General features: G+C 34.1%; 1 protein-coding gene and 1 long non-coding RNA gene across 11 annotated transcripts in view; one reads left to right on the top strand and one right to left on the bottom strand.

Moving 5' to 3' along the window:
* The window catches only part of LOC134737029 (uncharacterized), a 28,992-nt gene extending 22,487 nt beyond the window's left edge, over positions 1-6,505 (bottom strand). The window contains exon 1 of the long non-coding RNA XR_010121565.1: positions 6,458-6,505. This is a non-coding gene — a long non-coding RNA (uncharacterized lncRNA). The remainder of the gene's footprint in view (positions 1-6,457) is intronic.
* The window catches only part of CACNA2D1 (calcium voltage-gated channel auxiliary subunit alpha2delta 1), a 518,973-nt gene that overhangs the window by 436,743 nt on the left and 54,777 nt on the right, over positions 1-27,453 (top strand). For 4 of the 10 annotated variants that reach the window (XM_055283395.1, XM_055283400.2, XM_055283401.2 and 1 more), the window contains exons 16-24: positions 387-464; positions 2,296-2,370; positions 2,968-3,042; positions 11,442-11,513; positions 13,762-13,833; positions 17,437-17,498; positions 24,261-24,337; positions 25,638-25,658; positions 26,338-26,398. In XM_055283395.1, the coding sequence (XP_055139370.1) occupies positions 387-464; positions 2,296-2,370; positions 2,968-3,042; positions 11,442-11,513; positions 13,762-13,833; positions 17,437-17,498; positions 24,261-24,337; positions 25,638-25,658; positions 26,338-26,398 (593 nt within the window). Of the gene's footprint in view, positions 1-386; positions 465-2,295; positions 2,371-2,967; positions 3,043-7,107; positions 7,165-11,441; positions 11,514-13,761; positions 13,834-17,436; positions 17,499-24,260; positions 24,338-25,637; positions 25,659-26,337; positions 26,399-27,453 lie in introns of all 10 variants that reach the window. The other 6 variants (XM_055283396.2, XM_063642075.1, XM_055283393.2 and 3 more) reach the window with 5 other exon arrangements.

A 27,453-nucleotide genomic window follows, 5' to 3' on the forward strand; every position in this document is an offset into this window, starting at 1 on the left:
AAAATAATATTTTATTATCACTCTGCTTATGGAGGCCCTGATATTAGGTGAACTATCACTATGAAAAAGGGGGAGGACACAGGGTTACTGAAATGCATACAGGCTGTTGACCATTTGTGTAAGTTGATTATTTTTAAAGTATATTAGAGTATTATTTTAAATGTTGCATGCTTCAGTAGCTGCCTAGTAGGTCCTAATTATTTCCAAGATATTTTCATTGATATTTTAAAAATAAATTTTAATAGATATTCAAAATGAGTTACTAGTTTTTGTGGCTCTTTATAAAGTAACTATAAAATGCAGTCTCAGATATCAAAGGTTAATGCACTCTGACAAAGCTTAAATTGTAATTTTAATTTGCCCTTTCTCTCTGAATCTATTTTTAGGAACTGGGACTTGTCATTACTGGAACTCTTCCGGTCTTCAACATAACCGGCCAATTTGAAAATAAGACAAACTTAAAGGTTAAAAGTTAATTGATAAAATTAATAATAATAAATGACAAACTGTGACATTGAAGCTCGACATGGATAAGATATTTCCATAAGAAAATACATGCAGTGTAATTGTCTTGTGAGGCCAGAGGTCAAAGGCAACAGCTGCCTATGCGATAACCACCTGGGAAAAAGGAAATGCAGGTCAAACTCTCTGTTGCCCTAGAGCCAAGATTCAACTTAACTCCACTTAACTATGACCTGATGAGAACACAGAGTCAGACTCTGGGAGTAATTATATGATAAATGGACAGTAATATTGTGTGCACATTTTAAGAATCCATGTGAGATATTAATGGAGTTTAGAAAGAAAAATCCAAAGACCAAAAGCATGGTGATGTTTGTATCAGGTGTACATTGGTATGTTAAATCATTCCTCCCCAACTCCCAAACGATAGCTTTTTAAAAATTATCTTGTAACTTAAGGATCTGATTTAAATTAATATTTCTTTCTTTTCTATTTTTAGGATACAGGAAGAATAATTTCATAGAATGCTTAGTTTTTATAGCACTTGTTTTTTGTCAATGCAGTAAAATGCCTCTTTAAAAGTTCTAAAAAATATGTATCTTGTACTTAACTGTTTATTTATTAAATGCTTTTGATTTTAAATAGGACTGCATTCCAGTTTTTTAGCTGGATTCAGAAGGAATTTGAGATTTTGAAGTTAAGACTTTTTTAATACTAGAAACTGATTTTATAATGTAGGTGGTATACTTGATTTGAGTGGATATTTATTTCCAGTTTATGGTTTCATGAAGTCTGTTGCACTTAAGCATTGTTTGATCAGTTATTGTATATCTCAATTGAACTCCTTATTTTAATAAGGTGGCCATAGAAAACAGTTATTTCTCTTTGGGGGCCCATTACCATTCTTAACTATCTGCAGGTTCTAAATATTGTAACTCATAAAAGAGTAACTCTCACTTTCTCATACATGTTCACAAATCTCACTGTGCACTAAGAGATTGCTTCAGTTGGGAAGTTTTTGCTCAGACTAGGATTGGTTCATGGAAAAGAGCATAGTTGTTGACATAACTTTTCTTACTCTGTACCTACACAAAGTTTAAACGTTTTTGTAATTACTAGATTTTATAATTTTTTGCTTTTTATAATTTATGAGTCCATTTGAAACAACAGTTTTGGACTCAAAATTTTAACACAATTTCTATCTTTATGTCCCATAGAAGATTATGATAGCAGTTTGCCACAAGCCTCCTCTACTTGCACCTAAAACTATGATGCCTGTTGCTTGGTATATAGAAGTTATTAGCAGCGACTAGAAATAGTGTTTTGAGGATTTTATCACCAATATGGTCACATACTTTCAGGATAGTTACATACACAGGAACTATCTGCAGCAAAAATCCAATGTGTTTTTATTCTATATTGTATAATCTTTAAGCTGGACATTCTTGTGGTTTCTTAATTATAGTAAACCATAAAGTCAATCTAAACTCACTTACATAGACAACACAGCTATAAGGGCTGACTGTACAATAGCAGTGAAAATACATATTAGAAGAAAAGGGTACAAGAAGTGTCAGACACTTTTATTTATCTTTTATATATTTTAGCCTCAATTATCTAGATTTTCTTTACTAAGTTAAATGATAATGATGATAAAGTTGTGAGAAACAAAGCTGAGAATCCTTGTAAATTGACACCAAGAGTGCTTCACCCTATATATACATTTAAACTAATATGGAATATAACCATAATGCAAGCAAAAGATGAGCATATAATTGTGTAAAAATATGTAAATTTTTGACATAAAATGCCATTTTTGCTCTCTTATTATAGAACCAGCTGATTCTTGGTGTGATGGGAGTAGATGTGTCTTTGGAAGATATTAAAAGACTGACACCACGTTTTACAGTAAGATGAAATTTGCTCTTTTGATACCCTTTCTAGTTTAGAACTCTACTAATTTAGCTTGTCACTTAGGTAATTCTCAAAAATTATGGGCAGTTATCTTAGCAAAGGAACTAAATGGTTAAAAGCATCGCTAAAATAATATGATTCCATGTTATCTTTCAACATGCTATAAAATGTGTATTTAATACATTATGTATTTAAAAGAATACAGATTTCTGGGCCGGGCCCGGTGGCTCACGCTTGTAATCCCAGCACTTTGGGAGGCCGAGGCGGGCGGATCATGAGGTCAGGAGATCGAGACCACAGTGAAACCCCGTCTCTACTAAAAATACAAAAAAATTAGCCGGGCGTGGTGGCGGGCGCCTGTAGTCCCAGCTACTCAGAGAGGCTGAGGCAGGAGAATGGCGTGAACCAGGGAGGCAGAGCTTGCAGTGAGCCGAGATTGCGCCACTGCACTCCAGCCTGGGCGACAGGCGAGACTCCGTCTCAAAAAAAAATAAATAAATAAAAAATAAATAAAAAATAAAAAAAATAAAAGAATACAGATTTCTAATTGTGACTCAGGCATATCTAAGCTTATTTTTTTTTCTTTTCCAGCTGTGCCCCAATGGGTATTACTTTGCAATCGATCCTAATGGTTATGTTTTATTACATCCAAATCTTCAGCCAAAGGTTGGTATATAATTTGTTTATAGTGATTAGTGTTTTGTAGAATTAATGATTAATGTTCTTAATAGGATTGTTGTTTTAAAATTTACCGTGTAACACTAAATATCAAAATACAGTCTCTAATGTGGCTCTCTTCTTAGATGACAAGGACCACACATTATACTATATGAAAGTGTGAAAGCAGTTTTCATTTTCTGTTACCAATTTAGCTGCACTAATATTTTTATCTCAAAGACAGCCATTATCACCCACTGAGCCTCAATTTCATGCATCCCACTTCTGACTTTGAATTTAAAGCTGTAGGATAATAAAGGATATTGCTCCAGACATGAGTGTGAACCTGATAAATATTAGTAATGTTTATCTATGTCCTGGCCACATTTTCTAGTGCCCTTCTCTTCTAGTAATTAACTCTGCTTTCCATCTCCCAGAATGGTTTTCCTTTTACTTTAGGATAGGCCTGTAAAGAGATATAAGAGATTGAAAAAGTAAAATTCATGTGATGGGCTTCAGAAATGGGAAGTATTTATTAATCAGCAAGTTAATCTGAAAGAGATAAAATGCCATCAATGAACCATATTATCCTAATTTTTATGCCTCTTTTCTCAAGATACAAGATATTTTCATAAATTATCTTGTACAACTCATTTCACTCTTCATGAACTGCTTCACAGGGCATTAATAGCAAAATTTATTTAGATGTAAAATTAATCAAAGTCTTATAATTGTAACTTTAGAATCATCTGTTTAGTTATTGTTAAACTTTGAAGATAATATTGAAGATCCTTTAAACCATGCAGACTTACGCATACTACTTTTTTCTCCCAAGTCATGGATATTTAATGTTAGTCATATATTAGAATATACGACAAGTGTGTGAACATACACAAAAAGTTGTGTCATTTAAATATTGTTCAAATCCATAAGAGAACTATTGATATTGAATGCAAAAATACATTAAATGTAATACATTAATTATATATTTTAATACATTAAATAATATTACATTTTATAACTAAAGTCTATTTTAGTTTATCTGACTTTGGAACTTATTTCCATATCAAATTCATCACATAATTACTTGTAGCACATGTAGCTGTTGATCACCCTAGTTATGCTTAAATGTGTTGTTTTAATATAAATGTTGCATAAGTACTTTTTCGTATTATTATTAAACTACCACAGCTCTTTAAAAGCATATCCTGTTAAATTCCTCTTAAAAGAGTAATTTATGTTTGGCGAATCATCCTATGATTTTGCTATAGCTTGAAAACTTATCTTTTTCTTTCTTTATTTATTTTTTATTTTTATTTTTTTTGAGACGGAGTCTCGCTCTGTCACCCAGGCTGGAGTGCAGTGGCGCAATCTCGGCTCACTGCAAGCTCCGCCTCCCGGGTTCACACCATTCTCCTGCCTCAGCCTCTCCGAGTAGATGGGCCTACAGGCGCCCGCCACCATGCCCGGCTAATTTTTTGTATTTTTAGTAGAGACGGGGTTTCACCGTGGTCTCGATCTCCTGACCTCGTGATCCGCCCACCTCGGCCTCCCAAAGTGCTGGGATTACAAGCGTGAGCCACCGCACCTGGCCGAAAACTTACCTTTTTATATCTTAAAATTTTTTATAATTTTGAAGTATTATTGTTTGGGTTTTGTATATACAGTATATTTTCAATTAAATCCCCCTAACTAAAGTAATTCAAAAGCAATAAAAGTGTAATGTGGGCTGGGTGTGGCGGCTCGTGCCTGTAATCCCAGCACTTTGGGAGGCCCAGGCGGGCAGATCACCTGAGGGCAGGAGTTGGAGACCAGCCTGGCCAACATGGTGAAACCCTGTCTCTACTAAAAATACAAAATTAGCTGGGCGTGGTGGCACATGCCTGTAATCCCAGCTACTTGGGAGGCTGAGTCAGGAGAATCTCTTGAACCTGGGAGGCGGAGGTTGCAGTGAGCCAAGACCACGCCATTGCACTCCAGCCTGGGCAACAAGAGCGAAACTCTGTCTCAAAAAAAAAAAAAAAATGTAATGTGATGAAGGGTGTGAGGGATCTCTACTTTTATGATTATAAACCTTAACCGTCACCCAAAGGAACTAACATATATCATAGACAGAAGAATAAGTACAATAATGCATATATGATGGAGATATATGTATATATATAAATCTACCATTTAATGGCCGTAACAATTTAGGTGGTTTTCATAGTGAAAGAGAAGTAATAACTTGAAGTTTTTTTCCTTTTCTACATTCTTCTACTAATAACCAATATTTATGTAGAAAATACTACTATTTGAATGACATTAACCTATATTTGGCTCATATTTGAAATAATTCACTAAAATTTATAATATTACAGAGAAAACAAATTCTTTAGCAACTTCATTAAAGCCCAATTGATATTTTTCTTCTATATTATAAAATAGCTTTGCATATCTTTATATTTGGATTTTATTAAAGCAAATATTAATATGTAACAGACATTTCCAAAAATACTACTTCAGAACACCATGAAAAAGAAATTATTCTGAACATCAATTTATTCTTTATTTCTGAAATTCATGCTTGTGAATTCTCATCATTAACTCGGTAAATATTATGATTTCCATTTTGTGGCTAAAGGAGCATGCTATACAGATTGATACAAGACCTCATAAAAGGATGATATGGTATAAGATAATTGCTTTAGAAATCGACAAATACAAAGGAACATATGGTAACAGTATACTAACAAAATCTTAATTATTTTATCAGAAATTAATTAATACAAGTGAAGAAAAATAATGCTATTTTATAGCAGCCGTTATTATTTAAGAAGGTGAAAGTCTAATGTTATGCAAGTATTCCTTGATCAATGCCTTGTGTTTTCTTCCTGATATTGTAACCCTAATTAAAAATATTTCGGTGAAGGTCTTTTTGTAGAAGATGAGTGTTCTTTAAAAGCCCCCAGAATATCATAAAATAGCTATGGACTTTTCACATATTCAATTTTTTAAGGATTCATAACATATTTTCTCAATGTGTACTTTTACCAGCATGACCACATTTTGACATATGTTGAATTATGTATTCTGCTTTATTCCAAAATGGATTTTAACTTTCTTCCATTTCGTGTCATTGAAGTAGCCAGGTTAGGTCTACTTAATTAGATATCTCATTTTGTTCAATTCTAAGAAATACGTATTGTATAGGAAATTGTGCATAATCTGTTTGAGAAGTTAATATTTAAAATAAATCTCCACTGTTATGGTTACATTCTCTATTAGTTCCATAGATATAACATTTGGTATCACTTCAGAAAACAAAGGCACAAATATGAAACGTTAAAACTTTTTAATATCGTATAATTTTCTTAGTTCATTCAGGCTGCTATAACGAAATACCATAGACTGGGTGGCTTATAAACAGAATTTAGTAACTCACAGTTCTGAAGACTGGGAAGTGCAAGATGAAGGCTTGGACAGATTGGTGTTCTGTGAGGGCTTGCCTCCCTCTAGACAGCCATCTTCTCACTCTAACCTCACATGGAGGAGAAGGGGTGAGACGTGTCTCTCTCTAGGGCCTCTTCTATAAGGGCACCAATCCCATTCATGAGGGACCCACCAAGCAGGACCTAATCACCTCCCAAAAGCCTTTGGATACCATCATCTCTGGAGATGAGGATTTCAACATATGAATTGAGGGATGGACATTAAAAATATTTATATTTGGGTCAATTTTCTGAGAAAATTGTTATTTCTCTCTCTATTTTTTTTTTTTTTTTTTTGGTCAAATCGATGGAAAAGTAATCTGTGACAAACAATCATTTTTCCCACTTCCCAAATACGTACTTTTCTAGAAAAAGAAAAATAATAGTCATTTTTCTTAAAAATGTAACAGTTTTTATTCATTGAAGATATTTTTACATTCTTATTTTATTGACTCATGAACTCCATACCTACCAAATATTTTGAATTCTATCATTTAGACCTTTTTCCAATCAAGGAACTATCTGATGAAAATTGATTATAGGATAGAACCGGTACCTATGTTGATATGTAGTATGATGAATTACCATTTTTCTGTTGCTTCAGCCTATTGGTGTAGGTATACCAACAATTAATTTAAGAAAAAGGAGACCTAATATCCAGGTAACTGTGAATGAAGGTAGCCTTAACAGTGCTTTCAAATTTGCTAAATCCGAGTTGAGATTAAGCTTCTGTTCTTAAAGCTTATAATTAAAGCTGCCTTTCCTGACATCAAGCTTCCAGAGCATGAAATGAGATGAACATCATTTCTTAATAAGCTGGAGCAAAAATGTTATTAATGATGGTAGAGGGTGTGTATAGGCTAACTAAAGATTGCAAAGTCAATTATGGAATCAGGTTAATAATCAGAGAAATCATAATGAGATGGCTTCTACAAATCAATTTGTTATTAAAATTGTAAAATTAATGTCAAATTCATGTGATCCTAACAATTGCTTGTAAATTGACTTCTAAGTGGAAGTAAAATGCAATTCCTATGTGACAGTTTCCATAAGCCACAGATTTTAAGCCAAAATTTCTAAAAAGTATAATTTTGGGTTAGAAGTTAATTTCCCTTAGCTAATTAAAAATGTACCAAAATGCAAATAAGTAGTGAATTTTTATTACCTGGTAAACTCATTGCAAAAGCTTTTCCTTTTGGCAACAAAACCTCAGTTATCATATGCATGCAATATTTCTATATGCGCAGTAAAACTATTAATAGTCAACATAAAAGGATACTTCCTATAGCTTAGCAAGAGAATTTCAGAATTTCAAAGGATGTTCAACATTATTTGAGATCGTATAGGTAGGCCTACCATTTCTTTGAAAAAGTTGGTGACATTAAGGCTGGCCGCAGTGGCTCAGGCCTGTAATCCCAACACTTTGGGAAGCCGAGGAGGGCTGATCACAAGGTCAGGAGTTTGAGACCAGCCAGGCCAACATAGTGAAACCCTGCCTCTACTTAAAAAAAAAAAAAAAAAAAAAGAAAAATTAGCTAGGCATGGTGGCACATGCCTGTAGTCCCAGCCACTTGAGAAGCTAAGGCAGGAGAATCACTTGGACCCAGAAGTTGGTGACATTAAAATGAAGAGGTAATATGTTATTAAGAGATGGATAAGCTGTGAATTAGTAGAACTGAGTGCTAGTTTGGTTCTAAAAGCCAACACTGTGTTCTTGAGCACTCCACTAAATCCTGTAGTGTTTCATTTTCTTCATCTGAAAAGCAGGAAAATTGAACTAGTCACTAGTTTCCATCCTACACAGTATATTCACCTAGGAAATTAAATATATATATGTCAGTCCCCTGCCTCATCCTCTGAAAATTCTGATTTAATTTGGCAGCGATGGGACCAGGCCTCTAAATAGTTTTTGTTTTGTTCTGTTTATTTATTTTTTTTCTGAGATGGGTCTCACTCTGTCACTAGGCTGGAGTGCAGTGGTGCGATCTCGGCTTACTGCAACCTCTGTCTCCCCGGGTTCATTCGATTCTCCTGCCTCAGCCTCCCGAGTAGCTGGGATTACAGGTGCTGCCACCATGCCCATCTAATTTTTGTATTTTTAGTAGAGACGGGGTTTCATTATGTTGGCCAGGATGGTCTTGATCTCTTGACCTCGTGATCCACCTGCCTTGGCCTCCAAAAGTGCTGGGATTACAGGTGTGAGCCACCGTGCCCGGCCTCTAAATAGTTTTTGAAGCTCCCCGTGGAGTTCTAAAGTGCAGAGCCACTGCACTAGTTGAGAAACTTTAGCTCCCTTCCAGTGCTAGAATTTTAGAACAAACTGAATTTCATATTGTTGCATATGAAAGTCTTCGTATCTTTTATAATTCCTATAAAGTTTAAAATTATGTTTATGCCTTTCTCAATATAGTAAATTGTTTTGTTACTGTCCTTGCATGTTTCTTTTTATGTATTATGTTATACTTTTGCAGTCATGTGCATTTTAGTGAATTTTTGTTTTTGCAGCAACCTCAAATATTGCATGTAACTCTTAACAATATAATTAAAAAATAAACAACCTGAAAATGGTTTGTTTTATTTTTATTTTCATTCTAAGAAAACTCTAAATGGCAAACTAGCAACCACATAAGACTCCTCAATTTGAAGGATATTTTTGAACTAAGTAGCATTTGTAATACTATCTAGTAATTATTTCAATTAAAAACTTGTTAACATTGCATTCTTTCATTTCCACAAATGATATAGTAGTTATTTCCATTGATAACCAAATTTTGCAAATGAGAAATACTAGGTACTTTAAATATCAGACAAAAACGATGGGTGTGCAGAGACTATATTCCAGTTCTTCAGCCTCTCTTGGTGCTTTCTTATTGAAAGATTGTGCTTTTGAATTTTGTAGTCACCATGCCCGTGGTGGATCTTTTAAAAAATGGTCAGCTAGATTGCTATTTTAAAAGTACAAGTTATGCTTTGAGATTTTTCTTTTATGATTTCATTTTCTTCTCTATGTCTTTGTATGCTGGATTGGGACATGATCTTCATATTGCCAATTCTTCCTGATAATGCCTCCTCCATGCATGCTGTTTGGGTCTGGTCATGCTATGCATTATCCATTGCATGTAAGATAAATATTCTTATTTCTGTTTACTTTTTATTATTTTCGTTATTTTGACTTTGTTTTGCAGTGAGTTTGTTAAAATTTTAATGCTGATATGGTGGTGTTTGTGTGAAGACAATTTATTTCATGGGACATTAAATAAGCAATTCTGAATAATATTGTAAACTTTAGAGTATCCTTTTGTTAGGGATTTTCTAGGTTTCATTTTTTAAACAAAGAAATTAGAAGGATTTTCAACATTGGCTTTTATTCTTTTAAAATATGCTACATTTCAAATGAGTATTTCCTTTTCAGGCAGTAAGATGTCATCAGTATCTTACAAATACTGGTCAGCATTTTCACCTTTGAAAAATTTAATACTTATTTTCAGTATTCTAGAATCTTCTGATTATAGTGATAGAGTACTTAAGCAGTGAATATTTTTTTTCAATTAAAGTGCCAGACATGGCTGTTTTTTAAAATTTGCCTTTAAGAATGTTCATTTATCAAAAACCATAGGAATCAAAAATATTCATCTTTAGGTGGAATTACTCTTTGAGGAAAGGCATTTTTGTCAGTAAATATACGCCATGTATACTATGTCATTCAGCATCTTGATAAGTTATGCTTAACTTTAGTACGTTTTGACTTATTGCAACTGCCTTGGGAAGTTTCTTCCTAAAACAGCACTTAAAATGGTGATGATCCAAACGTCTTTTCAAAGAGCCTGTGAGGTTTATATTATTAAAGTTTGAGTGACCTTTGCACTAATCCAGCATAGTTTGCATTTGTTACTGGTATTTAGTTATCAGATTTAGGTAATATTTTAATAAACATTAAAAATTCAATTTCTAAAATTTTGCAATTATGAAATTACATATACCTATTATGATTTTATTGGTCTAGTAAGCTTTGAAATTTTTGTATGATATGTTACATTACTTAGGAAGTTATAGAGGAATTGACTGTATTTTGTTTATCAAATAGTTCAATGAATCTTCATTTTGCAACTGAGAAATTAAAATAATATCATATGAGGTAAATTTGCCAGACTAAGAGTATCATTTTATATAATGATATGAATAAATAAGAATCTATCTTATTCCCCAGTGTTTTTTATTTATTATTATACGCCAGCAAGAAGAAGCAATAGGAAATAGTATTCAGTGAACCCAGGGGTTACTATCCTAGTAAGACTTTAATTATAATAGCTAATCTTAAAATCTTTATGACAACCACAAATTTTATCTTATACATTCTGATGTCATTTGAATTATTAAAATATAAAATGTCTTAGATTGAAATCTGTGAAGCAAACTTGCACCTTTATATACTTTCAGAAGGAAGAACATTTCCGATAGAATGTTTTACTTCACAAGTGTAGACATAATTTTAAAACATTTTCTCATACACATTTTTACAAATTTTAAAAGTATGCTTACATGTTGCCATTGTTTCATTACCAAATAAGTTATCCAAATGGCTATATTTTGCCCCTTTCCCATGCTAATTAATGAAAAGAAAGTTGTGAATGGTTCTTCAAAAATAATGTGCCCAAAGAGCTTCTGATTATAAATGCAGTATCAAATACAGCACTCAAAATGACACTGTCTTCACTTGGTTATTAATTAAGATTTCCTGCACTTAAAGCTCAATCTCTAGCTTTTATATATAAGCTATATATATATATAATATATATATGAAAGAGGATACCTTTATACAATTATTGTATCCTAGGTAAGTAATTTTTGCACAATTTCGTAAATACCCATAAAATTGTTTTATACACAGCATCATTGTATAATGTAACATGTACCTAATTATTATTGCTTTCTGTGTAGAACCCCAAATCTCAGGAGCCAGTAACATTGGATTTCCTTGATGCAGAGTTAGAGAATGATATTAAAGTGGAGGTGAGTGGAATCAGTAAGACTAAACAATTCCTCAGGTCAGATGCTGGTATGCACTCATTCTACAAGTATCTGTTGAACAGCTACAATGTGTTAGCTTGTCTGTTACATACTGTATACACAAAGATGAATGTTCTTTGTCATTAAAATTTTCTAGATCCTGGGTTTTCCTATCCAAAGATCATATGAAAAGGGATAAATGTTTAAGTTGGGTTTGACCTTAGTCTTCTTTCTCTTCCTAAAGGTAGACACATTTTCACTATTCTAATACAAATATATCTTGTAAACTTCAGTAAAAATCATAGAGATGGAGGATGTTGTTATAGTGTTGAAAAAAAAGTTGGAAGGAATCCAACTACCCAAACATATAAGGAATAGCATGAGAGAAGCTGCCATGTTTGCCTTAATACATTTTACTTGGCAATCTATTTTATTTCAAAAGCAAAATTGCATATTTCCTCCTCTGAGAGAGTCTTCCATAATGAGAGTATTATATTAATAAAAATATTAGAAACATATAATAACTAACATTAAGTATATGATATATGTTAGTCATGGATTCTCAAGAGGCTTGGAAATAGGTATTTTTATTTCAAATTATAATATCTGTTGTACTGATGATAACATTTGAGGTACAGAGAGGTCAAATAGTTTCTCTACAGTTCTTCAGCTAATAAGTAGCAGAACTTGGCTCTTGCATTCTAGATTACAGATTTTTAGGATTTTTCCAGTTGGATTAACTCCTTTGCAAATGCCGTCACATTTCTTTTATAACTTGTCACAGTGCCTTTTAATTGTAGAACAATAGAATTTAATGATTTATTATAATTACCCTAGACAGTGGCCTTGTGTTAGGGTGTTTAGGTGATTAATAATGTTTGTTGTAAAGTACTTGACATAATAAAGTAGGGTAAAGTAATGGGGACAAGCTTGGTGTCTGGACTCTTACTCCACTGAGTGACCAAGATGATCTTAGATTCTTCAAGCCTCAGTTTCTTCTAAATCAATCAGTAATAGTGATTGAATGAAATAATGTATAGAAAGGACTTAGCAAAAGGCCTGGTTCATGGTAAAGTCTTTATTATTTTTGAGCTCCTCATAAGTGCACACTCAACTTACATTAGAAGCTCTTATCTACTCCTTCCTTTAAGACCGAAATATTCGAACTAAATTAGATACATCAAACATTCGTATTCTTCAAATTCAACTTATTCCTTTAATCACACCAAGTTTGTTTACTTATCATTTGCAGCTTCCCGAAGCCAAATGTAAATCACTGGTGGAGTTATACAAAATAAGTTGAGGAAACTTCTGAGAATTGCCAGTCAACTGGAATATTTAGTGGATAATGTAACCTTGCACTTTTTTTTGTTTTTTTTTTGTTTTTTTTTTTTTGAGATGGAGTCTCGCTCTGTCGCCCAGGATGGAGTGCAGTGGCACAACCTCAGCCCACTGCAACCTCCACCTCCTGGGTTCACGCCATTCTTCTTCTGCCTCAGCTTCCCGAGTAGCTGGGATTATAGGCGCCTGCCACCATGCCTGGCTAATTTTGGCATTTTTAGTAGAAATGGGGTTTCATCATGCTGGCCGGGCTGGTCTTGAACTCTCAACCTCAGGCGATTTGCCTGCCTTGGCTTTCCAAAGTGCTGGGATTACAGGCATGAGCCACTGCACCTGGCCGACCTTGCACATTTTTAAGGATTTGGAGTATTCTACTGAAGGAGACTCAACTCTATTATCCTAAATCCAAATAGGTGTTTATAGTTTTCTCTATCTTTTATTTAGATTTTTTTTGTACCCAGATATAAGAGTTACAAACTAAAAAGTGTTGAGTCCTCTTAAAAAATCTTTTCTCACATGAAACTCATTGTGTAAGGCAGAAATTTGAAGCATTCCGTGTTATATGTAATTCTGTACATATACATTTCTATGTTTCAATGACTACTTTCCACTCCAGTGTAGCCAGCCATAACATAATTGACCATTTTATTATGTTTCAAAAACTACCAATGGGTTGAAAATATTTCATTAAGGGTGTTTTATTATTTTAAAATAATGTAAAATGACTATAATATGGTAACTTAAAAAAATTCCCAGAGAACAACTGCAGATACTGGTAAAACTAACTCCCCATTTTTATTTTATTCTTTCTAAATAAGGTAAAGAACTTGAAAAACTACCATGTTAATAGTCATATTTTGGCAGGTCAGCTTTGTTTCTGGAATAAAGTAGTTGTTTTATTTACTCTTAGATTCGAAATAAGATGATTGATGGGGAAAGTGGAGAAAAAACATTCAGAACTCTGGTTAAATCTCAGGATGAGGTAAGAATTGATTCTAGCTTATTCTTAAATAAAAATTATATCAAGATTAATTGATATTGCTAATTTGTCCTTTTTTTCTATTAATCCACTATTTACTGATAAAATAGGGATATCTCTAGAAAACAATTTTTCTTTTTTAAAGCACTTCTTAGCTGGAGGGATATTTTCACTAAGATATATTTTTAACTCTCTTTTTCTTTTTATAAAATACTATTGCTTTAGGTTTCTTGATGTTTTCTTATACATTAACAGTATATTCTTGAAATTATATTTTACATATGTATTTTATGAGAAATAGAATACGCAATGTAATTTTGCCATGTTGTTTTACACCATGCCAGTGTTGCAAAATTGAAGTTAATATTTAATAGCTATATGTTTTATATGGTCTTTTTGTTCTAATTATCAAGTTCCATATATTAATTATTTTTATTTTTAGCTTTTTGTTTACTTGTTTCTGGCTTGATTTATCTTCTTTTACTAGTTACACACTTTAAAATTTCCCAGCACTTACATCTGAAATTAAATCCTGTGACAACACAACTACCCCCCACAAATAATTGGTTTATGTCTATTACCATATTGGAGTATATCTATCATCAGTCAGAGGAGTATGTCTATTAGATGTGGAGTGCATACAGACATTTATACATTTAAGTATTTGAAAAATATATGTCTCAGAAGCTTTTGAGCCTGGAAATTTAATTTAAGCTTTTATGTATAACCTATATCCTTTTCCTCACGGTCTCATCCTTTTTAGTTGGATACATTTCTCCGAAATTCCTCATCGGATCCTTCCCTAGGTGGAAGGTGAGCTAGGATCTGGATATGATCCTTCATTAGCACGTGGCCTTTCTCATTTTAATATCATTATGAGTCCCTATTACAGAACACAAAGGGAGGTATATTTACATTTTCAGTCTTTGTTGAAACTTCAACTCTATTTACTTAGACTTTTGCACATTCTTTTCTCAGATTACAAAGTAATTTTCTGTTAACTCCCATTGATACTTCCCCCTTCAATTTATTGCAAATTACTTTATTTGACAAATATTCACCTAAAGACTATGTTTTCCTGTCTTAGAATTTTAAAATGTCTCTGATGAACACACTATTATAAATAGATGTAACTGCTGATTTTCAATTACTACGTTGCCTTGTACTCCAGATTTCTGTGTATATTGGTATTTCAAGAAAAGTTATTATTTATTCTATGAATGACTATACTTTTTCTCACTATTCACTGTTTTACAGACAATTACAACACTGTGCATACATATTTTTCTAATTTTAAGGTGATATCTTTCAAAAGCTCTATCTATATGGTCTATGTAAGGGGTTTGGCAGAGATATTTAGGATGTTATAGTAACCTTCACATTATAGTGTTATTCGGTTTAGCCAAAGTAGCTGAATTCCACAGGCTTACGTTAGCTATTAACTTTGAAGTTCATTTTTGTGGTTGTTGTAGGAATTATATAACCTTTCTTGTACCATTTTCTGTATTGATGAGCTAGGAATCTCCAGTGTTGGCACATTTCACAATGTTTGGCATAATGAGTTGCAAGTAATTTGAAATTCCTCACCTAGGAATTTCTTTACACCTCTCTTTACATCTGATTTATTGAATATTTTTCACTACAGTCTGCCTGAAATTAATTTGTAAACATTTTTTTCATGGTCATGTCTTTCATGAGTCTTACTATTCTATAAAAATTGTAAGTGTATAGAATAAATGAGAAATTATATGAATCAAATGTTTAATGCACGTGTGCTAACCCTTATGATACTGTATTTTTATGGATTTTAGTATTACTACTGAAATAAGTTTAAAATAGAAGTTTTCAACTTTACTTATGCCCAAGTGAATCTGGTTGGAATCTGAAAATAGTTTGTATTTATTATGCATACTCCATCAACAGTCCTTTGTTTATAACTATATGCTTGGGCTAAAACTAGAATTCATTTGTACTATTTCATGCAGAAAATTTACTGAAAGATGGTAGAATTTAGTAAGGATAAACTTACTGAATAACGACTTTTTTAAGAAGCTAATCTGAGAATATTTCCAAACTTCAAAAGCAGTTGAAAAATAGATTTCTTGACTAAAAAATTAGATAGTAATAATGTTTAAAATTGTCCATTTGATTGTTTTATTACAAATTGAAGGCTGAACAAGATTATAATTTCTGCTGATATTGAAAAAACTTACATTTTTATTTCTCTGCTCTGATACTGTTTTCTGATACTGTATTTTATTTATAACTTGCAGACCAACACTTGCTTGCCCTGTTTTTTTTATGAGTATATGAGTAGTAACAAATATATAAGCATTGTTTCTTCTAATTCTTTTAAGAATATTGCTAGTCCAAAGCCCTCTTCACAACCCTGTTTCCCCCTCCATCTGCCACACATACACCCCACACATGGCTCACACACAAACACGCACACATACATTGTGTAGTCGTCACAAACATGAATTTGGCATTATATATTTTGCCAACTTAAGCACCTTACCTCCTCTTTAACACATTTCTTCATCAATAAATTGCAGGATATAAAAGTATATACTCCAGGGGTTGGACTAAGTGACAGAATGACAGGTGCTTAGCATAGTGCCTGATCCCAAGAAATACTTCAATACATGTTACTGTTTTGGTGAGAACAATGAAACTCAAAAATAAGCAAATTAAAAATTATACATGTGAAAGTGGCTGGGCGCGGTGGCTCACTCCTGTAATCCTAGCACTTTGGGAGGCCGAGGAGGGTGGATCACGAGGTCAGGAGATCGAGACCATTCTGGCTAACACAGTGAAACCCCATCTCTACTAAAAATACAAAAAAAAAAAAAAAAATTAGCCGAGCGTGGTGGCAGGCGCCTGTAGTCCCAGCTACTGGGGAGGCTGAAGCAGGAGAATAGCATGAACCCGGGAGGCGGAGCTTGCAGTGAACTGAGATCACACTGCTGCACTCCAGCCTGGGTGACAGAGCGAGACTCCATCTAAAAACAACAAAAAAAATTATACATGTGCCATCGCAATACCTAATGGAAGACAGAATGTATAAAAAATATAGCCATGCATGAACTTCCTTAGCTCTGTATTTTCTTTCCCTCATGGATTTAGGTGTTGTCCTAACCTTCAGTGATACTGAGTAGCCTCTTATGATACCATAATAATGCTATAATAGTGGCTTCATAAAAACAGTCATATGCTAATCATACATTTGGATCTAGACACACTGCATTAATGTCCTGATGTTGCCTATTACTCTTAACATACTTTAGTATGGACATATCCGAGCCTTGTCTAAATAATTCATAGTCCTGTTTCATTATTAAAATTTGTTTTTCAGGAAATACTGTTTCCAATGTTTTGAAGATAATAATTTGGCATAAACTATAAAGATTTTGCACTTACATTTATTTCTGACAAAAATTTTGCTAGACACAGAAAATAAATAAATGTAGAATAAAATAGATCATACCTTTGTAAAGATGAGTATTAAATGACTACAAAATTTATAAGTAAATTCTACGGCTTTACTTTTCGTATATATTCATACAAAATGTAAAGTGATAATAACCATGTCAAACTTCTTTCTAGAGATATATTGACAAAGGAAACAGGACATACACATGGACACCTGTCAATGGCACAGATTACAGGTAATGAACTATATTTTATGTGTATTGTGTATTCCAATGGATTAATATTAAGTCTGCATTTTCACAAGTGAATTTTCATGTGATTTTCATTAGAAAAGTTCCCAACATGAAAACATACTAAACTTATAGACTAATTTTTAAAATGGAAAAGATGGAAAAAATCTAGTAATATAAAATTTAGAAATGAAAATGTATGTGATATAAATGTATATATTTTGTATTTTTACATGAGAAATGTTGACAAATACCCATAATAATATGTAGGGTTCACGTTCACTGATTTCCTCTTTTAGTTGTTGTTTAGTTTACATTACGTACATTTGAGTTGAAAACTAACTAAAATATAAAGCTTATCTCATCATTGTAGATCTGATATAAAATGTTTAGTTGATATAATTTACCTCCATGAGTATCAGTTCTATAATATTCTGATTCCTCCCATCGGCTGGGCTTCGGAAAGTTGGACAGCCTAAAACCTAGTAATCTCTTGGTAATTCTCCATTCTTCAACACTTGCTCAACACTTCCTTCACTTTCTTGCTCTAACTCTCCTCTGAGCTCACTGCATCCTCTGAGGTCTTCAGAATACTGACGGTGATGTGAGTGTGTCCTCATTACTCATTCTGTTTTTTTTTTTTTTCTTTCTAAAATTCCAAACTTTGAATCTCATGCCACCAAACCACACCACGTGCTATTCCTCCTTCTTAACAGTCATGTCCCTCTCATTCCTATAAAGATTTCAGCTCCTGGCTCATTGTCACTCTCTCCTACATTCACATAGTTCACTGTTTTTCAAATGATGCCATACCCACACTGGTGTAAAGAAAAATAAAAATTATTTAATAAAATAAACTTTAAAAGAAAAAAAACATAAGCTCAAACTTTTTACTATTATATTTCACAGACATAAAATTAGTCTGTTACATTGCTATAAAATTTTCTAAATACTTCCTCCCAATTTCTGTATTTTGCTATCATGGGCTGGTAATAGACAGTTTGCAAATTGGCTAGGTCCATGGAAAACACTTTAAGTAGCATTGACATGATGTTTCTAATACCTGGGCTGTCTTACTTTTGGCCTCCTCTCCTCTAATGATCTTGTCACCCCCCTACCTTAGCCACTGACTCTAAAATCATATTCTGCAGCTCTTACAGTGTCAAGTCTGCAATGCCTTCATAGTCTTTACGTGAGAATTTTTCATCCAACTCTCAGGTTACCACATTTTAGCTTTCCATCCTCTCCTGCTAGTAGCCCAACTGCAGTAATCCTTGACTCAAGACATGAAATCCATCAATCCCTTCTCCCTTTTTGCTGTCTTGCCCTCTTTGTGTCCTTGTGCCCTTCTTTATCTAGCAGAAATTCCTTGGGTCCTTTACTGTCTTGTGCTCACCACCAACTCCTTTCATCATAGTTCAGTTTGGCATATAGCAATTTGGCAAAATACCAGTCCTGGTTAAATTCAAATTATTAGCCACACCACACTGCACCCATACAGCTAAAAATGGCTGAAGTAAAATACTCACTAGCTGATATATCACCTAAAATTGATGACCTCTAACCTCAAGTGGGCCTTAGTGGTGGCTGGCAGTCTCCATAATCCTGTAATTTTAGGACGCTCGTAGATGACTCTTGATCACTTCACTCTCCAAACCTGTAATACTGTCGCATCATTTTCGCTCAGGTGATGAATTTGCTTTCCATTTCACAGAGAAAAATCGAAGTGGTCAGAAAGAACTCCCGCTATTAGAGTACATAATGACTTGCATCTGTATCTCCATCTTCTATCGTTATTTCTGTTCTCAACACAATCACAAGAAGGATCTTAACTCTTGAGTAGACTGTTTCATTTCTCTACTCAACTCCCACCAGTAAATTTGCTATCTCATTTAGTCTGACACCCAAAGTCTGGCATGGCCATCAGTGGCGTAAACCATTTGAACTCACTCACCATCAGCTCTGTGAATTTATCTTCCAGATTCTCCACTGAAAAGTCCCTGGTTAAGCCACGCTGTCCTTTTTGCTACACAACATAAACACTGGCACCCATCTGCCTCAGAACTTTTGTATATGAAATTACTTCTGCCTGGAATTACTTTTCCCAAACAGTCACGTGCTCATTCTCTCATCTTCCCATCTTTACTTACTTTTAATTCTTCAGAAAGGCCTTCTCCAACGATCCTATTTAAAATGTATAATGCTTCACCACACTCTATCTCCCTCTTCCACTTCATATTCTCCATAACCTTTATTGATATTTAACATCATGCACGCACACACATGAAGCATACATAGAGAAACTTATTTCTACTGATTATCATCTGTTCTCTCACTGGTAAGTTCCAAGAGGGCAGGGATTGTTCCCTGCTTTATTTACTTCTGAATCATCAGCTTGTATGACAGTGGCACATAGTTGGCACTCTACAAATATTTACAGAACTGAAGAATTTCAATTTGGAGAAATGGAAGAATTTTCCAACTGAAGAAATTTTCGGCCGGGCGCGGTGGCTCAAGCCTGTAATCCTAGCACTTTGGGAGGCCGAGGTGGGCGGATCACGAGGTCAGGAGTTCGAGACCATCCTGGCCAACATAGTGAAACCCTGTCTCTACTAAAAATACAAAAAAATTAGCAGGGCGTCGTGGCGGGCGCCTGTAGTCCCAGCTATTCGGGAGGCTGAGGCAGGAGAATGGCGTGAACCCGGGAGGCGGAGCTTGCAGTGAGCCGAGATGGTGCCACTGCACTCCAGCCTGGGGGACAGAGCCAGACTGACTCAAAAAAAAAAAAAAAAAAAAAAAAAAAAAAAAAAAAAAAAGAAATTTTCAATCTGTCTCATCCTTTCAAATTCATATAGTGGTGTACAGAACTTCCATTGCAATATTTAAGTACGGAAGTCTCTTTAAATACTTATTAATATACAATTAATATGTAGGCTGTGGTGGACTCAACTATTTCTCTCCTAATAAAAATCAAACCAACTCCCCGGAACATACACATAAACTTTTATAGGGAGCCTATGTTATTATCATAGGAACCTGTCTCCTTTAGTATTCCTGGGATTGCATGTGGAATAGACAGAATAGGAGAGCATATTGCAAAACACCAGAATGGCTGTTTTAATTATTTTACTTTTTTCTGTCAACTGATTCTTATCTCTAATTTCTAGGCATTTCTTTATACATGCACAGTCTTTATGTGTATACACAAGTTACTCTTTTTCCTCCCTCTTCCTTATTGCCACCTTTCAATTTTTGGATTAACTTGTCAAAAGGTGCAAAAAGAGAGGAAGTCTTGAAGGTCTGTCTCTTGAGAGATGATTTTATGATAAAACAAAGTATCAGGGCATCGTATGAGAATGCATTCTGTGCCTTTGTTGCTTAGATGAACAAATTCTGAGAAAAACTGGGTTCTTTTGACCCTTACAATGTGATAGTTGGCTCTCCTACAGTTATAAGGACACTTCTGGGGTGTTTTATGTGTCTCACGAATGGCCTGTATGCTTAACCTCTTTTCCTCATGCACCCAGTGATAATACACAGTGTGGGCAGGTGAATGTTCTTTTCTCAAGTTCATGTCACTCTTTGTTGACAAAACTTTCATCTCCTTCCATTTTCATCATCAAGTTTAATTTGAACTTCCAAGTCTAATAGTCCCTTCACACATTTCTAGCCCAAAGTATCTGTCCTGTCATTTCTGCCACTTCCATCACCATACATATCACTGTTCTCTGACAAGGCCCCAACTTTCCCACCTTTGCATGTTTCCTCACACATTCGCTTTCCAAGTCTCCAACTCTGGGCCAGATTAAATCTATTTCCATTGGAAATACTTTTCTGAATCACTGTACAAATTCACAAACAGCAATTTAGAACAAAATATTACATCTAAGTTGAAGAAAAAAAAACATGATATGTTTTGATTTCATGAATGAGATACAAAATTTTCATCTGGTGATTTCTCTCTCCTTAAGTCTTGATCCAAGTACCATATTTTGAAATGTAATAAATTATTTTAATAGGATGCTTTCTCTTTTTTTAGAGAATAATTTACTTTTATGGAGATAAATGAGTTGAAAAGTGTGTTATAGTCCACTTAACTCAGTTAACCATGTTTCTGTCCGCCACAAAACACTGCCTGGGCTATACTATTCATCTGGTGGCCACTTGCTTTATTAAACTTTAATTTCTAGAAGGAAATAAAGCAACCTTGGTCTATCGGTTTTATATGGACAGAGACAGCAAACATTGTATATGACAGCACCTTTGACTAGGAATGTTGATAAAGATCTTATCTGACTATATGTTGAAAAATTAACTTGGCTTGAGATGGACATAATTAAATTAAGTATAGCTATGTTTTTCTATAGAACAGATTGTAGCTATTAATAACAACCAAAGACTTACAGGCCAACGAAACTGTTTTCTTCCTCATGGGTTTCCACACTATATTTACGGTATATTAGATGTAACCCAAGCTTATAGAGTGACACTTTAGCAGTTGTATGATATAACGTTATCAGTTTTAATTAGAAGTTTCTCTCAGCAATAAATGCTGATGGGGCAATAAAAATGTCCTAATTTCCCTTGAGAAGAATTTGTAGGAGACAGTCTTCAGTGCTCAGTAATTCTGCTGTACATTTTATAAATGGCAAGTGAATCGTGAAAGGTCATCTTGCTGTCAGAGTGATTGCACTGCTTATTTTAATTTTAATCTCTGCCTCCACTTAAAGGAAGTTACCTATAAAATGAATATAGAAATTTTCATTAAATCTACATAACATTTTATTTCCCTGAACTTTTCCCATAAGGAAAGTCTATGAATTACTTAATGATAGAGAAAGATTTGGGAATTGGAGGTAACAAGCATCCATTCATTTTGCTATCTTTATTGTATAATTAAATTTTAGCAAATAAACTCTTTTTTCTTTTCATAGAAATTTTAATATTTATAGTCATAAGAATGACATTTTGAAATTTTATGTTTTTCCCTATTCTATATTGTCCATAAAAATATATAATGACGTTGGGATATCCATTCCCAAAACTGGGGCTACATGAGGCTTAAGTGATTCAAAAGATCTACAAATCCCTAAATCTCAAAGTTGAAATTATTAAAAATTAATTAAAGGATCTACACATGCCTGGAAATACTCAAAAGCCTAGATATGCACACCTTTTCCTGTGCATTACTAAAATTTGAGCTAGCTATTAAAAATGGAGGATGAAGGTGACCAAGTGGGTTACATTAAACAAGTATTGCTTTTGGAAAGTAGTTAGATTGGGCATTTTAGAGGTATCGTAAACCCACTGTTCACAAGTTTTCTTCTATATTCAAAGCATAGCAAAGATCATGTGGCTCCATAGCACATGCGGATATGGAATAGTTATGTCCTACATTTGAGTGTTAGTGTGAGAGTAGAATTACACATATGCAGTTGTGTTATTGGAAAGTGCATAAAATTCTGAAATCCTTTAACAATTCTAATAGTGTTTTATTATTTTATTTTATTAACTGGCAATTTCAAAATAAGTAAGATTACCTGCCTAACAGCTTTTTATTTTGGGCAGTCATTAAGGCAAGTTTTGATGGCCGGCTTGTCTGACATTCTCTGTGTCTAAAACATTCTGAATTTGGCCTAAGATTTTCACTGGAACTCTCCTCTGCTTTGGACATCTACCCTAAGACTAGAGTAGCGCCATGGCTCTTGTTAACTACAAAACTCAAGATACATTTCCTGTTGCACCTAATAACAATCTTCCAAATAATGTGGAATAGTCACAGTAAATAAACTTGAAATAAATACTATGACTTAGTTTTAGTATTGGGTATAAACTAATGAGCTGAGCAGACAATTTCTATTAGTGCAGTAAAGGAATCTGAATTTGCCTATGAGTAGACACTAGAGAACTTGCCCAAGGATTAGAGTTTTAAAATAGTGGGTATTTAATCCCTCAAAAGAATATATTTTAGATGACTTTATGCATTGTTCAATAGTAATGATAATGGCCAGGCGTGGTGGCTCATGCCTGTAACCCCAGCACTTTGGGAGTCTGAGGCAGGCAGATTGCCTGGGCAACATAGTGTAAACCCCGTCTCTACTAAGATACAAACATCAGCTGGGCATGGTGGCATGTGCCTATGGTCCCAGCTATTTTGGGGGCTGAGGTGGGAGGATCGATTGAGCCCAGGGGATTGAGGCTGCGAAGAGCCATGATCAAAACCACTGCATTCCAGCCTCAGGGTAGAATGAGACCTTGTCTCAAAAAAAAAAAAAAAAAAATAGTAATGATAATAGTAACTCTTCCATTTGTATTTTAATAGTGTCCATTTTATAGAAAGCACTTTAACATTATATATAATACATTAAGGAAGTGTGTCCAAATGGTATTTTATATTTACTTTGTTTAAACATACCCCTAATGTTCTTCCATTTTTTGTTAAAATTCAAAGTACTTTAATATAATTTTCTGGAAATACAGTAGGGGGCCATGACATTCCTTCCTTAGCTAATTTATGGGTTCATTCAGGAGCTTATTTTCCACTTGACTCTTCTGATTCCCTACAATGTAGAGAGCTAGATGACTCCGGATGGCAAGACTGAAATTAAGTACTGTATTTGCTGAATGCATTTTCTTGTCAAAGTAATATGTCTTTTCCTTCCCATGAGGAAGATCTTTCGATTTTCCCATGAACTTGATGTGTCTTTTTTTTAAGTTATGTTTCATTTTTGTTTGTTTGTGTTTATGCTTCTCTTGTTTCTATTGCAGTTTGGCCTTGGTATTACCAACCTACAGTTTTTACTATATAAAAGCCAAACTAGAAGAGACAATAACTCAGGCCAGATGTAAGTACTGTGAAAGTGACTTCAGGGTCCATTTGTTATCTCCTAGTATCAGATGTTTAAATACGTCTAGATTTTGGAATACCCAAGGCTTATGAAATATTTTAGTAGGTGTTATTACCAAATCTACAGCAATGATTCTAACCCATTCCAAACATGCAAGGAACAAGAAATATTCTACATGGATAGAATATGAGCAGGTACTCCAGTCTCACTGGCAGTCCCCACCGCCCTTCCCTGCCTTGCTATGTGCTCATAGAATCATTGCAGTGCTGTGTCCTGTTGCTGTCGTTTTAAGGGTCTGCTAGCTGGAGCAAAATGTTTCACATGCTACTTACCAACATAGTCTCTACTCTCATGGCACTGTGCTAGTAAAGCTTTTCCTTTTCTTTGCTTTTATTTCTTTCTGGTTATTTATTTATTTATTTTGCATTTGGCCAGAATAATACTGTGCTTCACATCTTCTTCTACTTTGAATAAATTAAATTGCACTGGTCTTTGGCTTTGGTTTGGCAATTAACTTTCTTTTCGTAATCCAAATTAATGTCTCAGTAATGCAAATAGATTAATTTTTTCTAGCCTCATTTGGAATGTAGAGTAATTAATACTAGTGCATACTTCAAGTTATTGTTTATTTTGTTTGAGTGACTAGATTTTATAAAGTAAAATGACCATCATATCCTTTGCACATTGCCGATTATTGCTAACAACCTTAAATTTTTCTGTGAGGATGAAGTAAAAAACAGAACAATACCAAAAATATACATATATATTTTACATCTGATCTTAAAGTAAGCTATGGTTTCTTTCATTTCTCTGTCAGTTCTTTTTTGCCCTCAGCAGGCCTGGTGTTCATAGTGCATTATACATAGTACGTTTATATTTCCACTTTCACTTAATAGATAGATATGATGGTCTTTTCACAACCAGCAATTCTGCATGAGCTAGTTCTTCAATTGATAAATGAGGGGATAACTCGTGAGTCTTTGATTAGTAAATGCTTATGTTTATAGCCTGATGTCATTGGTATTACACCTGCATTAATCACTTCGCAAAACAGACCCTTGAAATAACCACAGTACAGAGAGGGTAATCTAGTAATAATTGACAGGACATACTATCCAATCTTCAAAATATGTCTTTTTTTTCCCCAGACTACAGCTGTACATAAATGAACCTTTGATCTATGCACAATATTTTTATTCAAGAAAGTCATTGAATAAAATATTGTTTGTGACCCCCTTTGCTTTACCCTCTTTTTTTTTTTGTTTCCCTGCTTTCTCTTTCTGATGGATTTTCACAGCAAAAAAGGGCAAAATGAAGGGCAAGTATTTTCTTGTTGCTCGATTTCTTTCTATTTAGTACACTTGACATTTCCACTGATATTTTCCTTCCTATTGGATATTATCCTCTGTGCTTCTCATTTGCTAAATTTTCCTTCATGATCACTCAAAACAGCAGCAAAAAAATGGTAGAAAGAATTTGCTGTGTTTTCATATGCAACCTGGTTCACATTCAAGTTTTTTTCTTGGACTTAAGTTTTGTTTTGTATCCTTCCACTTACTAATTCATACCTAATATGAGGAATGTTATTAATTCACTAAAGGCATTAATGAGTTTTTTAACATTGTTTTTTGTATCATAATATTGGTAAACTGTTGATATAAATAATTGGTCTTTAAAATACCTCTGGTATAATATATCAATCACTTTTTAAAAGATATTTGGTTATAGTAGGGTTAGATCAGAAAATTATAGACATAGCATTTTCTTTGAAATAACTGTGGGGATCCATGTTATGAAGTTAATCCATGTTACAATTTTATTATATTGGGAAGCATTGAGGACATTTATATTCATTGATATGTTTCCATTTTAGGATGTAAGTACTCTATGTTCAATTTTTCTTACTAGGTAATGTTTCTCATGCCTTCTTATTGTTATAGAATCTCTGGATATATACTCTGAATTACCTATCTAATCCTGTAACATTATCTTTGCAGATTCGGAAACCCTGAAGCCAGATAATTTTGAAGAATCTGGCTATACATTCATAGCACCAAGGTTGGTTTTGTTGTATTTTTTATATATCTTCTATCAGTAGCTAGGCCTTCAACAATAGTTCAGAATTGAGTCAAGACTGCTCTGGGTTAGTTCCATATCACATTATGGAAACAAAGGAAATAATTACTTTAAAACTGAAACAAAATCTTATTTATTCATTTCTTTACTCATTCAAATACGAGAGGCCAAGGCTGGTGGATCACAAGGTCAAAAGATCAAGACCATCTGGCCAACATGGTGAAACCCCGTCTCCATTGAAAATACAAAAATTAGCTGGGCATGGTGGCACACACCTGTAGTCCTAGCTACTTGGGAGGCTGAGGCAGAAGAATCACTTGAACCCAGGAGGCAGAGGTTGCAGTGAGCCAAGATCGTGCCACTGCACTCTTGCCTCGTGACAGAGTGAGACTCCATCTCAAAACAAAACAAAATAAAACAAAAAAAGCAATTACTATGTGCTAAGCAATGTAGACTCTGGGACACAATGGGAATAAGATGGACATAGGCTTTGCTCTTGTAGAACAAACAGTGCATCCAACAATAATAGAAAATTGTGTATTTGTACCTGTGAATACATATACATATATATATACACACATATGTACACATAAATACACATATATGTACCAATATTTATGTGTATCTGTACACGTAGGGGTAGAATGAACATAATAATGGATTTTTTTAATGGTCTAATTCAACTTTCCGGAAGAACATGTTTACAGTGGCATTGCTTTACATAGTTTTTTAGATGCACCTCATTTCCTCCTACCCAATTTTATTTATCTCTCATATAATCTCCCTTCTTTATCACACATGTACATCTTTTTCCCCGTCTCAGTTTTCTTGTAATTATTTGGAACTATTCAATAATCCAAGGGTGTTCTTTTTTTTTTTTTTGAGATGGAGTCTCGCTCTGTCGCCCAGGCTGGAGTGCAGTGGCGCGATCTCGGCTCACTGCAAGCTCCGCCTCCCGGGTTCACGCCATTCTCCTGCCTCAGCCTCTCCGAGTAGCTGGGAATACAGGCGCCCGCCACCACGCCCGGCTAATTTTT

This window comes from Symphalangus syndactylus, chromosome 6 (genome assembly GCF_028878055.3).
Source record: "Symphalangus syndactylus isolate Jambi chromosome 6, NHGRI_mSymSyn1-v2.1_pri, whole genome shotgun sequence".
NCBI lineage: Eukaryota > Metazoa > Chordata > Mammalia > Primates > Hylobatidae > Symphalangus > Symphalangus syndactylus.